Source organism: Notamacropus eugenii, chromosome 5 (genome assembly GCF_028372415.1).
Source record: "Notamacropus eugenii isolate mMacEug1 chromosome 5, mMacEug1.pri_v2, whole genome shotgun sequence".
Lineage (NCBI taxonomy): Eukaryota > Metazoa > Chordata > Mammalia > Diprotodontia > Macropodidae > Notamacropus > Notamacropus eugenii.
Genome location: NC_092876.1, coordinates 169,608,989 through 169,625,774, shown reverse-complemented (window position 1 = coordinate 169,625,774; position 16,786 = coordinate 169,608,989). Strand labels below are relative to the sequence as shown.

At 39.6% G+C, this 16,786-nt stretch overlaps 2 protein-coding genes across 3 annotated transcripts in view; one reads left to right on the top strand and one right to left on the bottom strand.

Annotated features, from left to right (window-relative positions):
* The window catches only part of CHORDC1 (cysteine and histidine rich domain containing 1), a 31,932-nt gene extending 31,490 nt beyond the window's left edge, over positions 1–442 (bottom strand). Inside the window, exon 1 of the mRNA XM_072611417.1 lies at positions 326–442. Within this exon, the coding sequence (XP_072467518.1) occupies positions 326–389 (64 nt within the window). The 5' untranslated portion in view covers positions 390–442. The remainder of the gene's footprint in view (positions 1–325) is intronic.
* Positions 1–16,786, top strand: part of LOC140505428 (N-acetylated-alpha-linked acidic dipeptidase 2-like) — a 238,272-nt gene that overhangs the window by 162,067 nt on the left and 59,419 nt on the right. The window contains exon 23 of one of the 2 annotated variants that reach the window (XM_072611406.1): positions 344–6,760. The exons of the other annotated variant lie outside the window; for it this stretch is intronic. The gene's annotated coding sequence lies outside the window, so the exon portion shown is untranslated. Of the gene's footprint in view, positions 1–343; positions 6,761–16,786 lie in introns of those variants that run through there. 2 annotated transcript variants of the gene reach the window in all.

Sequence of the window (16,786 nt, the reverse complement as noted above, 5' to 3'; positions counted from 1 at the left end):
TCGGGGGTAGAGAAGGAAAAAGAGAGGCAGCTTAGGGGGTGCAGGGGTAGGGACGGCGGGGCGCAGCACGACTCTAGGCTCAGGATGGGGCTAGGGCGATGGCCGCGATGTGTGATCAAATGGAATGGAGGGTGGCCGGGGGGCTGTGAGTAAGGCAGGGACACCGGGAGAGGGGACTCTGCAAATCCGACCTGGGGCCATCCTTACAGGCCGGCTCTGCTCTCCCCAGGTGCGGGGAGCGTGGGGAGGACAGCGGGGAGCCCCGGCCACGAGAGGAGAGTGAAGTGGGAGGCATCAGCGAAGGCTGGGGGAAAGGTCTTCTTACCATCCGTGTTGGTTTCAGGGTCGAAACGCTGGCCGCAGCCTCTATTGTAGCAGAGCAAGGACATGTTTCTCTCCGCCGCGGCGGGCAAGCTGACAGGAGCCGGACCGCAGAGACGGCTGCAGGGACTCTTCAACCGCAATCTGCCTTCTTACTCCTCCGGCGACAGTCAGTTTCCGGAAACGGCCGGTTCCGCTTCGGGAACCTTCGCGAACTTTCCGGTCGCGCGCAAGCGCAGTAGAAGCCCGGAGGGGCGGAAGGAGGCGGCGCGGCGGCGCGTGCGCCGTGGCTGTCGCTGGGGTCTTTAACCGTCCTTACTTGTGGAGGAAGCGTCTGAGCTGGGTTGGTGCTGGGGCCGGCTTGGAAGACAATGGTGGAGAGAGCGGAATGAAAGGGGAAGCTTTGGGCTCGGCTTTGTAAGCTGAGCACTCTGGGTCCGAGACGCTTGGGGCCTTAGCGTCCCTGGTAACGCTTTCTGTTGGCTGTGTTTGTCACCGGGGACCGCAGTAATGGCCGCGAGAGGGTTAAAGGCTGATACTTAAAGATGTTTGCTTTGAGTACTACATAAAAGCCACTAGCAAAATACCGAATGGGGAGAGTTCTAAAAGAAGGCTCTCCTCAAAGGCCTGCCCTTACCGCATCGCCCCCCCCACCGTGGTCCCTTTAGTGTTTTGGTTGGTTGGTGGTTGTGCTTTTTAACCCTCCATCCTTTATTTTTCCCTTTTGGTCCCTATAACTTCTGTTCTCAGTAGCACAATCAAGAAAACAAATAGACATTTTGGAGATGGATGAATTTTGAAAAAAGTATTTACTCATTTTTAAGTTTCATCTAAAATCCGGTCTTCTATAGGAATTCTTCTCGAACCCCTGCTTAATTCCAATACTTTGCTTTTATTTCCTATTTATTCTGCATAGAGTTTACTTTGTTTAAATTTATTTGCTTATCTCATTGTAAGCTTCTTGAGGGCTGGGACTGTCTTTTGTATCCAGGAGCTTAGCACTGTGAATATGCTTAGTATGTTTATTGAATAAATACTTACTTTATGCTAGATAACTGTGATAAATTCTGGGGATACAAAAATAAATTTTTAAAAAGACCGCTTTTACCTTCAAGAAACTTACATTCTAACATGGATACAGGATAGTGGTAGCCAGGGAAGCGTTTTGGTCAGAGAAGTCACAAAGATGGTGACTGAAATTAGAGGGCAAGTGATTGATAAGTCCTTTGTGAGAATGGCAGTGTTGATTATTGTTCCCATAGCCAAAGGTTAAAAGAGGGAAGGAGTCTGGACAGAGAAGGGAAATATATACTAGCAGCTGGTGGGTCTGAGTCTACCTTGATAACGTTAAATCTCACCAATCAGAAACCAGGGTCTCAGATGAGAGCTGGAGTGCCAGGTGGGAGATGGAAACTGGAGTGGCCTGGGAACCATCCAGGAATTGTCACACAAGTATGCTTCATTCAGCACCTATAATCTACCTCTAAATTCACCATTGGTAACAGAGTTCTAAGGTTGTCAGTTAGGTTTTCCTGTTCATTATTGTGATAATCACATGAATTTATACTGAATCTGCTTAATTCACCTTGTATTAGTTGCTATGAGTTTTGACATTTCCCTGATTTTTTCACATTGGTTTTTTATAAGAAACATAAAATATTAAGTTATATTCATGAAGTTTGTTAGACCATTCTCTAATCAATGGGCACACTGTTTTTCTTAGTTCTTTAATAACACAAAACATGTGCTGCTAAGAAGCTAGAGTAAGGGACAATAAAGGTTTAGTTTTTAACATGTTGAATTTGAGGTACCAGTAGGGTATTTAGGTGAAGATGTCCAGCAGGCCATTGGAAAAATCAGAATAGTTCTTGAGAATAAATAGGGTGAAAATAAAGATTTCTGAGTCATTTAGCAATGATTTTATGATGCTACTAGTCAGTCTGGTTCAAAATTTTAGAGTTATCCTTGAATTAATTTTTCAAGACTTATGCTCATTCTTTACTACTGTGGTCTTGTATTTCTCATTCTTAACATCCCACGTATCCATTTCATTGCCAAATCTTGTGTCCTTTCTACTTTCTACTTTCAGAATTTCTCATATTTCACATCTCCACTCACAGTCACTACCCTACTTCAAGCCCTTATCACTTCTTATCTGGACTAGAGCAATAGTGTCTCCTTGCCACAAGTCTCTCCCCATGCCAATCCATCCTCTTCCACTCAGTTGCCAAGGTGATTTTTCTAAGTCTTAAGTCTCACTTTGTAACCTGGTTTCTTTCCACCTTTTCAGTCTTATTAAACTTTACCCACTCCACAAAATCTACAATCCAACTACTCTGGCCTACTTTCAGTTCCTCAAAGAGGACATTCCATCTCTTGTCTCTGTGCTTTTGCACTGACTGTCCTTCAGGCTTAGAATGTTCTGCCCCCTCACCTTTGCCTTTTAGTTTCCCTGGCTTTTCTTAATATTTAATTCAAATCCCACCTGTTTTCAGGAGGCTTTTCACAATCCCCCCTGCTGCTAGTACCTTCGCTTCTCAGATTGACTTCCATCTACTCTGAACATATCTTATATGTGCCGATTTACATGGTGTCACTTCTATTAAAATGTAAGCTCCTTTAGGATAGGGACTGTTTTGGTCTTTCTGTGTATTCTCAGCACTTAGCACAGTGCCTAGCACATCATAAGCACATAACAAATATGTTTTGACCAACTGTCTCCAGTAGATTGACTTCAATTCTCCCAGCACTTCTAAATGCATAATGGTTAATTAGTCACTCAACATATATTTAGGAAGCAACTAGTAGGTACCTGACAACTATGTTAGGTTCTACGATATAAAATTTTAAAAATGATCCCTGCCCTAATGGGACTTACATTTTAGTATTGAGATAATAACACATATTGATTGACTGGTGGAAGGGTAAGAAAGGTAGCTCTAACTGAGGTAGTCATAGAGGTTGTCAGTGAACCATTGGTTATCATTTCTAATAGCAATAGTGATATTGATTGAATTATTGTTTCTTGAGGAACAGATGAAAGAGTGTGGAGAGGGGGGAGGTCATCAGGTTGTTTGGCAAGATGCCTATACTACCTAGGTTCTGGTGGATAACTGGATGAAATAAAATATAGTTTGGGGTTCTGGAGAAAACTATGAATAGGGGCCTAAGGTGAGGATTAACTTGCTCATCCTACAATCAAGGCAACTCTACCCTAGTGGCAGTTCCAAAGATAAATGGATTAAATTTTCAGGGTAGGGGCTAAATCTGGAGTGTTTGTTCCTCATGGGAAAAGGCATAAAGCAACGGGGCCGATGTCACAGCTGAGTGGCGTTAATTTGAGTAATAACAGATTGTGTTACGGCCAGAAAGGAATGCTCTCTGAGACTGAATGACTGTTTCATGCTTTGTAAAAATAGCTAACATATATACAGAACTTACTATGTTAGGCATTGTGCTAAGCACTTTGTGATTATTATCTCAGTTAATCCTCACAACAGTCCTGGGAGGTACGGCCTATTATTACCCCCAGTTTACAGATGAGGGAACTGAGGCAAACAGAGGGCTTTCTTTTTGTTTTTGTTTTTTTTTTTTGACCTGCCCAGGTCACACAGCTAGTAAGTGTCAGGAGCTAGATGTGAAAGATCATGTCTTCCAGGCCTGGCACTTTATCCACTGTACCACCTCACTTCCTAACTCTGCTACCTGGTCACTTACTAGCAAGACTGGAAGTCTGAATAAGCCACGCTAGCTATCTTCCCACCTTTCCCTCAACCTGGCAATGCTATTTTAGCATATTTTGTTGTTATTCAGTAGTGTATGACTCTTTGTGACCCCCATATGGAACTTTTTTGGCAAAGATACTGGTGAAGTTTTCCATTTTCTTTGCCAAGTGATTAGTCAAACAGAGGTTAAGTGACTTGTACAGGGTTACACAGATAGTGAGTATCTAAGACTAGATTTGAATTCAGGTCGTTCTGATTCTAGGTGTAACATTGTATCCAGTGATGCACCTAGCTGCCTCAATTTTTTTTTAAGCATATTATAAGCAACTTTAAGTTTTAATCCCTTGATGGTCAACTTCCAATTTATTCTAAGAGATAAATGAAATATTGATCAAATCAGTAATTACAATAGAAAATCTGTTCTTTTTCTCTGACTCAGAGGTCCTATCCTTTAACCATTAGGTATAGCACTTTTTTCAGGTCGTTGTAATGGTAATTTAAATGAAATATCTGATTCAACCTGCATACTCTAAACTCAGGTCTTTTAATAGTTATTATGTTGCTAACTGTAAACCACCCCACCCCACCACCATTCCCTTTACCAACATGTGGGATGATTGGGGCAGAACTTTCAATTCTTTCTCCAGACTCAAGTGTGTCCATTATACCATAAACTCTTAAATTGTATTTTCTCCCAAATCCCTACTTAGACCTTTAACTGATGACTTCATGGGATGGTATTTATGGAAGACCTTTACCATTTCTAATTTTAGGGATTATGTGTTTGCTTCTGTGTCTTCTCCTTGAGTCTATACTGTAGCCAGTCTAGTTATTCAATCAACACTTTTTACCTGCTTACTATGTGTCAGGTACTGTCCTAAGTGCTGGGCATTTAAAAAGGAGGCAATAAGACAGTCCCTGACCATAAGGAACTTACAACCTAATAGGGAGACAAAATGTAAACAAATGTAGACAAAAAAAGCTATGTGTAAGATAAAACAGGAAATAATTAGCAGAGGGAAGATGCTGGAATTATGAGGGATTGAGAAAAGTTTCCTATAGAAGATAAAAATTTAGTTGGACTCAAAGGAAGCCAGGGAGGTCAATACTCACAGCAGAGAAGGGAAAATGTTCCAAGCATGGGGAATAGCCAGAGAAAATGCCAGAACCACAAGTGTCTTTTTCACAGAACAGCCAGAAGGCACTGGAACAGAGAATACATCTTTGGGGAGTAAAGAATAAGAAGACTGGACTAGCAAAGTCTGAGTTACTATAATAATCAGTTATATCCTGGGAGAACATATAATGAAGCATGCCTCCCCCCATTTTCCCATCAAAATGTTGCAAATACTGTCAGACTACCACATTGTATCTGTTGATTGTGCTTAATTGTTACCAGGGAGTTCAAGGCTGAGAATGGGAGGGGTAGTGCTATATCTGGACATGACTGTGATATAGAAACAAAAGGCATCAATGAAGATTCTTTTTTTTTAAAAAAGGCATACATTATATGCACAGATGTAAACAAGCTATGAAAGCTCTTTTTTTAGGAAAAATAATTTTTTAATGGCTTTGATGGATTAGAGGGGGGAGATTTTAGGGGCAAGCAGATTTGGAATAGTCCAGATGTGAGGTGATGAAAAGCTGCACCAGAGAAGAGAAGGGTGGCAGTATCAGAAGAGAAGAGGGATATATTTGAGAGATATTGCAAAGGTGAAATCGACAGGCCTTATCAACAGCTTGAATTGGGGTAGTGATGATAGGTATTGGAAAATCTAGGATCCTTCCTAGATTGTGAACCTGAGGGACTGGCAGATTAGTATTGCCTTCTACAGTAATAAGGCAGGTAGAAGTTGGGAGGAGTTTAGGGAGAAAAATAATGACTTCAGCTTTGGACATATTAAGTTTAAGATGTGTATTGGATATCCAGTGTGATATGTGTAAAAGGCAGTTGGCGTTGCAAGACTGAAGGTTATCAGAGAGACTGGGGAAGGATAGGTAGATTTGAGAATTATAAGCATAGAGATGTCAGTTAAATCCATGGAAGCCTATGAGATAACCAAGTAAAGTAGTATAAAGAGAGAAGAGGAGAGGGCCCAGGAAAGAACCCTGAGGGTCACCTATGGGTAGAGTGAATGCTCTAGAAGAGTATTCCCCAAAAGAGACAGAGAACGAGCAGTCAAATAGTAGGAGGACCAGGAAAGAGTGTTATCCTGAACACCCAGAGAGAAAAGAGTATCAAGGAAGAAAATGATGATCAGTTATATCAAAGGCTACAGAGAGGCTGAGGTGAACGAAAGTTGAGAAAAGGCCATTGGATCTGGCAACTAAGAGATCATTTGTAACTTCGGAGAGAACATTTGAAGAAGAGTGAGGGAAAAGAAAGTGGAGGCAATTATTCCAGATGGCCTTTTCAAGGAATTTAAACTACAAAACACAGAAGGTATATAGGATGCAAAGGTCAAAGGAGGGTTTTTAAGGATGGGGACACATGGGTATATTTGTTAGCAGTAGGAAATGAACTAATGGAGAGGGAGAGATTGAAAATAAGTGAAAGAATTGGGATAACAGAGGTGGCAGAGGTGTGTTTGAGGAGACAAGATGAAGTAGGATCATTTGAACAAGTAGAGTGGTCAGTCTTGCTGAGGAGTAAAGCTACCTCATCGTGAGATGGGGTGAAGAAAGAGACTGGCAGAAGGCACCTGAGTGATAAAGGTAAGGAAGAAGAGAGAAGAAAGAGTTCATGTTGAGTGGCTTCAATTTTTTTTTTCTATAAAATATGAGGTCAGTTTTTCAGTTAAGAAAGTGAGGGGAGAGGGAACCATAAGAAATTTGAGGGGGGATGATATTGTAGTCTCCATAGATAAGGAACACCTATGAACAAAATGTTATTCTTGTTTATTCACAATTAGTGACAGTTGGTAAAACTGAAGGTGTATCATAGCTACAGCCACTAAAATTCATGAGTGATTTTGTTTAACATCTTAGAGAGCTCCCTGTGGTCCATAACTGAATTACTATATTAAAGAGTTACTACTGCCTATTAAATCTCTCTAGGAAGGGCATACAATTTTGTGGAGAGGTACAGGGGCTCATCTAAAGTTTAGTCTTCTTGAGTGGGTACAATGTATCTACTAGGAGACAGGACAAATAGGTCTGGGTAAAGGTATCCTGCATCTTTTGCTGAAGATTGACTTTGATAAAACTTAGTCAAGGTTTGGTGATTGCAAAGACAGACCTGCCAAGATGATTGATTTGGCAGTTTTCCAAATTTGCATTTTTTCATGACAGTGCACCTGCTTGTAGATTGCAATGTCTGAGAATATAAGATGAGGTTGAACCTATTGAAAAATAATGTCCAGCAGATCTGTTGCTGATTGAAGTGTTGAACAATCTGAAGGTGCTCTAGATTCTTATAGTCAGCCTGGATAAGGATAACATAACTCACATTCTTGAGATGGTACCCAATTCCAAAAATGACACTTTAATTTCTTTTCCTCTAATTTTAAAATATTTTTATTTAAAATTTTGAGTTTCAAATTCTATCTGTCCCCACCTTCTCTTCCTCCTCCCCCCTCCCCGAGATAGTAAGCAATGAGATATTGGCTATACATGGGCAATTATGTTAAGCATTTGCATATTAGTCTTTGTACAAGAAGACTCAAAAGAAAAAAGAAAGTGAAAAAGAGCAGGCTTCAGTCTGTATTCACTCAATGTCAGTTCTTTCTCTGAAGGTGGATAGTATACATCATCATTAGTTCTTTGGGATTGTCTTGGATCATTGTATTGCTGAAAATAGCTAAGTCATTCCCAGTTCTTCATAGAACAATATTGCTTTTACTGTGTACAATGTTCTCCTGGTTCTGCTCACTTCACTATGCACCAGTTCATGTGAATGCAAGTTTTTCTGAAGTCAGCTGTTTGTCATTTCTTATAGCACAATAATATTCCATTATAATTGTATACTACAGGGTTTTTTTAGCTATTCCCAATCTATGGGCATCCTTTTGATTTCTGGTTCTTAGCCACCACAAAAAAAATCTGTGAAGCTTTAATTTCAGTCAGCTCATTCCTTATTACTGGTATTCATTTTTACTTTGTTCACTTTACTGGAGAAATACTTGCAGGGCCATACTTGGAGGATTATGGTTATGTCCTTGAGAGAATAAATCACTTGGCAATAGAATATACTTTGGTTCCTTGACTGGATTATTTCTTCAGTTCCAAATGCATGAAGATGGGAGCTGAGGTAAAGTGACATTTGGTAAAACTGAAGGTGTATCATAGCTACAGCCAGTGAAATTCATAAGTGATTTTGGTTAACATCTTAGAGAGCTCCCTGTGGTCCATAACTGGACTACTATATTAAAGACAGTTACTACTGCCTATTAAATCTACCCAGGGAGGGCATACAATTTTGTGGAGAGGTACAGGAGCTCATCTAAAATTTAGTCTTCTTGAGTGCATCACTCTTTAAAAATTTGTGTTGTTGTCTTTGTTCAGTTGTTTCTGTTGTGTCTGACTCTTTGTGAGCCCATATGGAGTTTTCTCAGCAAAGATGCTGAAATTTTTTTTTCTCCAGTTCATTTTACAGATAAGGAAACTGAGGTAAGCAGGGTTAACTGACTTGCCCAGTGCCACGCAGCTAGTAAGTATCTGGGGACAGATTTGAACTCACAAGATATCTTCCTGACTCCAGGCCTGGTGTTCTATTTCCTATAGATAGAAAAATCATACCAAATGAAAAAAGTGCTTTATTAAATATACTGGCATAAATTGATGTATTATAGCTGTATGGAAAAGAAAACTAAATTTAACAATAAAATTAACAGTATTATCTGAAATTCTTGCCTTCTTTATAGTATTTTCTTAAGGCCGGAATCAAATAAGAATATTGCAGCTGCCCCCATTTCTATACAAACATAAAGAAAGACATAGCTCAAGCTAGTCACAACTTAGAAGGATACACATAGTCTTATGGTGAATAGAAAACTTAAAAAAAAAAATTTAAAGATTTATAAAAAGGACATTATAAAAAATTACAATGATTGTCTTAATAATACCCTTAGTTTTTAAAGTACCAACCACATTTGATATTTTTAATAAAGAAACTACTTTTTTTAACCTCATTTATTTCTAATATGTTTAGAAGTATTATTTTTGATTGGATTCAGATTTAGAGGAGGAAACTCTCTGGTGAGACAGTAAATGTCTCTGATCAATCTTTTCATGTAGTTTTTCTTTGGTTTCCTTTATTCTCTTAGTTAAAAGCTCAACATATTCTGCTGCTTCTTTGTTGTTCTTCTGGGTATGTTGCTTCTTCAAAGTAATACACCTATGCTTGTGATTCAAAAGAAGATGAGTCAGCAGATGTTGAATTGTAGGGTTTTTGTTTTTGGAGCTACTGAAGTTTCTGCTGGGTGAAGAATGGAAGTGTGGTCTATATTAGTGTTGGAAGCAACAAACAAGGTTTTTCTGGGAAGTGGAGCAGGGGTGGGGAACCTGTGGCCTTGAGGTCATTGGGTGTGGCCTTTTGAGTGAGTTCTGGTTTTACAGAACAAATCCTTTTATTAAAGGAATTTGTTCTGTGAAGTTTGAATTCAATTAAAGGGCCACACTTGAGGACCTAGAGGGCCACATGTGGCCTCAAGGCTGCAGATTCCCTACCCCTGAAGTAGAGTGTTTTGTCTCATGGGTGTCTCTGGGTACTGCTCAGTAAGAGCCATTCTATAGCCCCAGAAGAATGGGACAAAAAAAATTCAAATCTGTGAGGGCTTGTATTGTAGATGCCAATCTGAGTGTCCTCAACTTGGTTATTGTGAAGAAATATGAAAAAGCTGTACCAAGATTTATAGATACTACTCAGCTTCATCATTTGAGGCCAAAAAGGGCTAATAGAATCTACAATCTTTTCACCTAGTTCAGAAAAGATGATGTCTGAAAGACAAAATGTTTATGAGAAAACTACTAAACTAGGAAGGTAAAAAATCCAGGACCTTTTGGTTTTTTCTTAGCTCTATTGAGAGACAAAGGAGGATCAAAAAAAGAATAGGACCTAAGACTGGTGAATATGGGGATGATAACTGACCACAGGGAAAAGACATAGCTACTAAATTCATTTTTGTTTCTGTTTTCTCTGCCCAGGAGAATAGCCTTTATACTGTAAATGACAGAACAGGAATGACGAACAAAGAATGGATGGCTAAGATAAGTAAGGAGTTAGTAAGAGAGCACCTAGCTGCCCCAGATGAAATACCTGGCCCAGATGAACTACATCCTTATGACAGCTGAGTCACTGTCAGAGATTTTGAAAGATTATGGAGAATTGGGAGTATCACAAGATTGGAGAAGGCCAAATGCTGTCCAAATTTTCCAAAAAAGGATCATTTAAAAAGATCATTAAAGAGATGATTAGTGAACATCTAGAAAAGGAAATGGTAATTACAAAGAGCCAGCATGGCTTTAAGAGCAAATCATGTCAGACTATCCTTATTTACTTTATTTTTAAAAAAAATTTTGGTCAGTATTGCTAAAATTAGTAGATGAATGAAATTACGTGACTGTAGTTTATCTAGATTTTGGCTAAGTTTTTGTTAAAGAATCTCATAGTATTCTTGTGAAGAAAAGAGAGAGAGGAATTTGATGACAGTAAAATCATATAGATTTGAAAATGACTGGAAGTCCAAACTCAAGGAATGTTAATAGTTTAATATAAACATGGAAAGAGATCTCCAGAAGCATACCCCAGGGATGTAAGCTTAACATTTTTTTCAGTGTCTTAAATAAAAGTATCAATAGTATATTTGTCAGATTTACAAGTGATACATAAGGGAGGGATAACTAACATTTTGTATGACAGACAGATTCAGGAACCAAAATAATCTTGATAGGCTAGAGCACTGGGCTGAATCTATTAAGATGAAATTCAATAAGAATAAATGTAAAGTTTTGCACTTGGTATAAAAAATAAATTTCACTAGTTGAATATAAGAAGTGCATTAATAACAGTTGTTCTGAAAATAATCTATGGTTTTTGATGGACTTGATGCTCAATAGGAGTCAACAATGTAATACTGCAGCCAAAAAACCTAATACATTGTTGGGCTTCATTGAGAGACATAGTCTCCAAGAATAGGGAGATGAAAGTCCCAATGTACTCTTCCTTTTTAAGATCTTATCTGGAGTTCCCTTATCATGTTCCATTTCTTATTTTTGTGTTCTCTTTTAGGTGTCACAGTTTAAGAAGGCTATTGATAAGCTTAATAGTATCCAAAGGAGGACAACTAGGGTGATGACAGATCTTTAGTTCAGGACATAGAAAGAGTGTTTAGCCTGTGAGAAAGAAAACTGGAGGTGGGGTCATGACAAATGTCTTCAAGTATCTGAAGGGCTGTAATTTGGAGGAGGAATTAGACTTGTGTTCTTTGGTTCCAGTAATTGCAGAGAGACTAATTTAGGTTTATCAGAAAAATAAAAACAAACAAAATTGCAAACTTCCTAACAATTAGGGTTGTTTGAAAGTTGAATGACTTGCTTCAAGAGGTGATTCCCTTCCTTGAAGGGGGGGAAACACGCATTTAAAGCATTTACCATGTGTCAGGTGCAGTGCTAAGTACAGGGGATACAAATGAAAGCAATAACTAAAACAGTCTCTGACCTCAAGGAGCTTACACTTTTTTTTTCCTGTTGTATTTCAATCTTTTGATATTTTATAGTGCTTATCTTCATAGCTATTATAGTAACTTATGAGTTATGCTTGAAGTGGAAGAGAATTAAGGTCCTTGTTTCTTTTTAAAGTTTTTATTGATATCTCATTTCTTATATCATCATTGTTATCTCAAGTATTCCTAGGGCTCCCTCTCAGAGACACATTTTTATAAAAAACAGTATTCTTTAGAGAGGAAAAAAAATCAGCACAATTGATCAATACATTAAAAAAAACCCACAAGCAAGAACAATATGGAACACTCATGAGCCTTCAATTTGCACAAAAGTGTGGAATGGGGATATCCTCTCATATCTTTTCATTCAGGTCCTGTTGGATCGTTATAATTTTATTACATTTACTTTTGATTTTTTTTTGGCATATAGTTCTTTCCATTTACATTGTTGTATTTATTATGTTGTTTTTTCTTGGCTGTCCTTACTTTACCATGCATCAGTTCATATGGATCTTTTCACCCTTATTTGTATTCATTACACACAATTTTTTATATCACAGTAATACTTCTGTTCCACAATTTGTTTAACCATTCTCCCATGGATGGGCATCACTTTATTTCCAATTCAATTTAGCCATCTCAAAAAGTGCTGCTATAAATATTTTTTTGTGTATATGGGGACTTTCTGAATAGCTTCCTTTTGGTACAAGCCCAGGAATGGAGACTCTGGTTCAAAGAATATGGACATTTTAGTAACTTTATTTGCATAATTCCAAATTCCTTTCCAAAATGGTTCTGCTATTTTTTAGCTCCACCAAGGAACTCACATTCTAATGGAGGAAGATAACATACAAAAAGGAGCTGAAAGGGAAAGATTAGGATGGAGGAGGGGATTGAAACTGAATTCTTGCTTTATCTCTTCCGTGAATTCTAGTTGAGTTCCTAGCCAAACTCGTTGTGTTTTCTCTGAGGCTTTGCTTGCAGGTGTTTTGAAGTCATTCTCTTCTGGGTTTGTGTCTTGAGTTTCTCTTCCATCATAACAATTCTTTTTTTTTTGTTTGTTTGTTTGTTTATTAGTTTATTTATTTATTTATTTGACATTCATTTTAACAAAATTTTGGGTTACAAATTTTCTCCCCTTTTATCCCCTCTCCCCCCCACAAACACCAAGCATTCTAATTGCCCCTATGACCAATCTGCTCTCTCTTCTATCATCCCTCTCTGCCCTTGTCTCCGTCTTCTCTTTTGTCCTGTAGGGCCAGATAACTTTCTATACCCCTTTACCTGTATTTCTTATTTCCTATTGGCAAGATCATTACTCGACAGTTGATCCTAACACTCTGAGTTCCAACTTCTTTACCTCCCTCTCTCCCCACTCCTTCCCTTTGGAAGGCAAGCAATTCAACATAGGCCAAATCTGTGTAGTTTTGCAAAGGACTTCCATAATAGTTGTGTTGTATAAGACTAACTATATTTACCTCCATCCTATCCTGTCCCCCACTACTTCTATTCTCTTTTGATCCTATCCCTCCCCATGAGTGTCATCCTCGAATTGCTCCCTTGTCCCCATGCCCTCCCTTCCATCATCCCCCCGACCCTGCTTATCCCCTTATCCCCCACTTTCCTGTATTGTAAGATAGGTTTTCATACCAAAATGAGTGTGCATTTTATTCTTTCCTTTAGTGGAATGTGATGAGAGTAAACTTCATGTTTTTCTCTCACCTCCCCTCTTTATCCCTCCACTAATAAGTCTTTTGCTTGCCTCTTTTTTGAGAGATAATTTGCCCCATTCCATTTCTCCCTTTCTCCTCCCAATATATTTCTCTCTCACTGCTTGATTTCATTTTTTTAAGATATGATCCCATCCTCTTCAATTCCCTCTGTGCACTCTGTCTCTATGTGTGTGTGCATGTGTGCATGTGTGTGTGTGTAATCCCACCCAGTACCCAGATACTGAAAAGTTTCAAGAGTTACAAATATTGTCTTTCCATGTAGGAATGTAAACAGTTCAACTCTAGTAAGTCCCTTATGACTTCTCTTTGCTGTTCACCTTTTCATGGTTCTCTTCATTCTTGTGTTTGAAAGTCAAATTTTCTTTTCAGCTCTGGTCTTTTCATCAAGAATGCTTGAAAATCCTCTATTTCATTGAAAGACCAATTTTTCCTCTGAAGTATTATGCTCAGTTTTGCTGGGTAGGTGATTCTTGGTTTTAGTCCTAGTTCCTTTGACTTCTGAAATATCCTATTCCATGCCCTTCGATCCCTTAATGTAGAAGCTACTAGATCTTGTGTTATCCTGATTGTATTTCCACAATACTTGAATTGTTTCTTTCTAGCTGCTTGCAATATTTTCTCCCTGACCTGGGAACTCTGGAATTTGGCCACACTGTTCCTAGGAGTTTCTCTTTCTGGATCTCTTTCAGGCGGTGTTCTGTGGATTCCTTGAATACTTATTTTGCCTTCTGGTTCTAGAATCTCAGGGCAGTTTTCCTTGATAATTTCACGAAAGATGATGTCTAGGCTCTTTTTTTGATCATGGCTTTCAGGTAGTCCCATAATTTTTAAATTGTCTCTCCTGGATCTATTTTCCAGGTCAGTTGTTTTTCCAATGAGATATTTCACATTATCTTCCATTTTTTCATTCTTTTGGTTTTGTTTTGTGATTTCTTGGTTTCTCATAAAGTCATTAGCCTCCGTCTGTTCCATTCTAATTTTGAAAGAACTATTTTCTTCAGTGAGCTTTTGAATCTCCTTTTCCATTTGGCTAATTCTGCTTTTGAAAGCATTCTTCTCCTCATTGGCTTTTTGAACCTCTTTTGCCAATTGAGTTAGCCTATTTTTCAAGGTGTTATTTTCTTCAGCATTTTTTTGGGTCTCCTTTAGCAGGGTGCTGACCTGCTGTTCATGCTTTGACTTCATGTTTCTCATTTCTCTTCCCAGCTTTTCCTCCACCTCTCTAACTTGATTTTCAAAATTCTTTTTGAGCTCTTCCATGGCCTGAGCCCATTGGGTGGGCTGGGACACAGAAGCCTTTACTTCTGTGTCTTTGCCTGATGGTAAGCATTGTTCTTCCTCATCAGAAAGAAAGGGAGGAAATGCCTGTTCACCAAGAAAGTAACCTTCTATAGTCTTATTTCTTTTCCCTTTTCTGGGCATTTTCCCAGCCAGTGACTTGACTTCTGAATATTCTCCTCACACCCACCTCTCCTCCTGATTCTCCCAGCCAGCACTTGGGGTTTGAGATTCAAATGCTGCTCCCCAGCCTCGGGGCTTCGGCAGGGGCAGGGCTGCTATTCAGTGTGAGATTAAGTTCAGGTGCTCAGGTCAGGGCAGGGCCGCCTCTCTGGCTCAGTTCCCTCATGGGGTTTATGCACAGACCTTCAACAATGGATCCAGGCTCCTGCCTGCTTGGGGATCCCTGGTCTGCTGCTGCCTCAGCTTCTGCCTCCCCAGGGGGCCTGCGTTATGGGGGCACCCCACTCCCCTCTCGACCCGCCAAAGAGACCCTCTCACTGACCCCCGTCACCTGTGGGTGGAGGGACCTGCACGGCCGCTGGAGATCCTGTCCCTGAAGCCTGCTCGGATCTGTTCCTCTCAGTGCCGTGGCCGTGGCAGGGCTGGGCTGGGCTCCACGTCCGCAGCGTGATGGACCTTTTGCGAGAGGTTTGCTGGTCCCTCTGGAACAGAAATCTCCTTTGCTCCACTGTTCTGTGGCCTCTACTGCTCCGGAATTCGCCGTGAGTTATTTTATACAGATGTTCTATGGGTTGTGGGTTCAGAGCTATGTGTATGTGCGCCTTTCTACTCCGCCATCTTGGCTCCGTCCATCTTAACAATTCTTTGTGGTGGTTTTTGGTTGTTTGCTCATTACTCCAGGCTGTTTCCTGCCTTTGGACCTGATATTATGACTGGGCTCTGCCATACGTCTGAAAGGATGTTTGGACTGGTCTTGTTACTGCTTTCTCAGTGTATTGAATATTTTGTAATTCTAAGAACTCAGGGACAGTCTGGGGACTTGCAAGATTTCAGTACTCCCAAACTGGTCTCATCCAGAGCAATGTCTGATTGCTTCCCACCCCCACACTCCTATCCCCTACACCATCCGAACTGCAGATTTTTGATTTGGGTTTAGTCTGAGCAACATCAGAATGCTGCTGGACTAAGTCCCTATCAGGAATCTGGAAAGCTTTGTTCAGAGTGACAGAACTGTAGGCTCCCCTTTGGCCTGGGAGTCTTGCTTTGGTTATTCCACTGCAAGCTGGATTAGATACTGAAACAGAAACCCAGATATACTACTAGAATCTCAGCCACACTATTTCTGCTTGCTTCTGAACTGTCTTCTTTGTATACAGACTAGGACCTCTCTACCTGAGGATGTTAACTGCCATCTGTAGCTTTTCCCTCTGCGCAGATCTGTGACCTAGAACTAGGTAGTGAAACACAAAGCTACCAGTTGGCATTCCTGTTGAGATATATTGGTATGGGTCTGTGGCCTCCTCTTACTCTCTCATTTCCAGCCTCTCTTTGGGGAAATGTTTTCTCAGATTTCTATGAAACTCTTCCTTTCATATGTTTTTATAGCACTATAGAATTCTATTGCATTTATATACCATAATTTGTTTAGCCATTCTTTAATTGATACACATCCCCTTAGTTTATAGTTCTTTGCTAATATAATAAATGGTGCTGTGGGTATTTTACTTACTTTTAAGACCTTTTTCTATTTGACCTCTTTGGGTATAGGCTTAACAGGGGCATAACTAGGTCAGAGGGTATGTATAGTTTGGTAATTTTTGTGGTGTAATTCTAAGTTGGCTTTTTTTTTCAGAAAGACTATTCCCATACACAGCAATCAGTAGTGTATTAATGTACTTATTTTCCCACAGCCAACCCAACATTTCTTTATTGTTTCATCAACTTCAAAAATCTGATTATTTATTAGTGATTTGGAACTTTTTTAATATGACTAGGTTAAATTTCTTCCCTTGAGAAGTGCCCATTCATATCCTTAAACCACTAAATCAGTTGGTGAATGTCTCTGTCTCTTATAAATTTGAAACAGTTCTTTATATATCTTGGA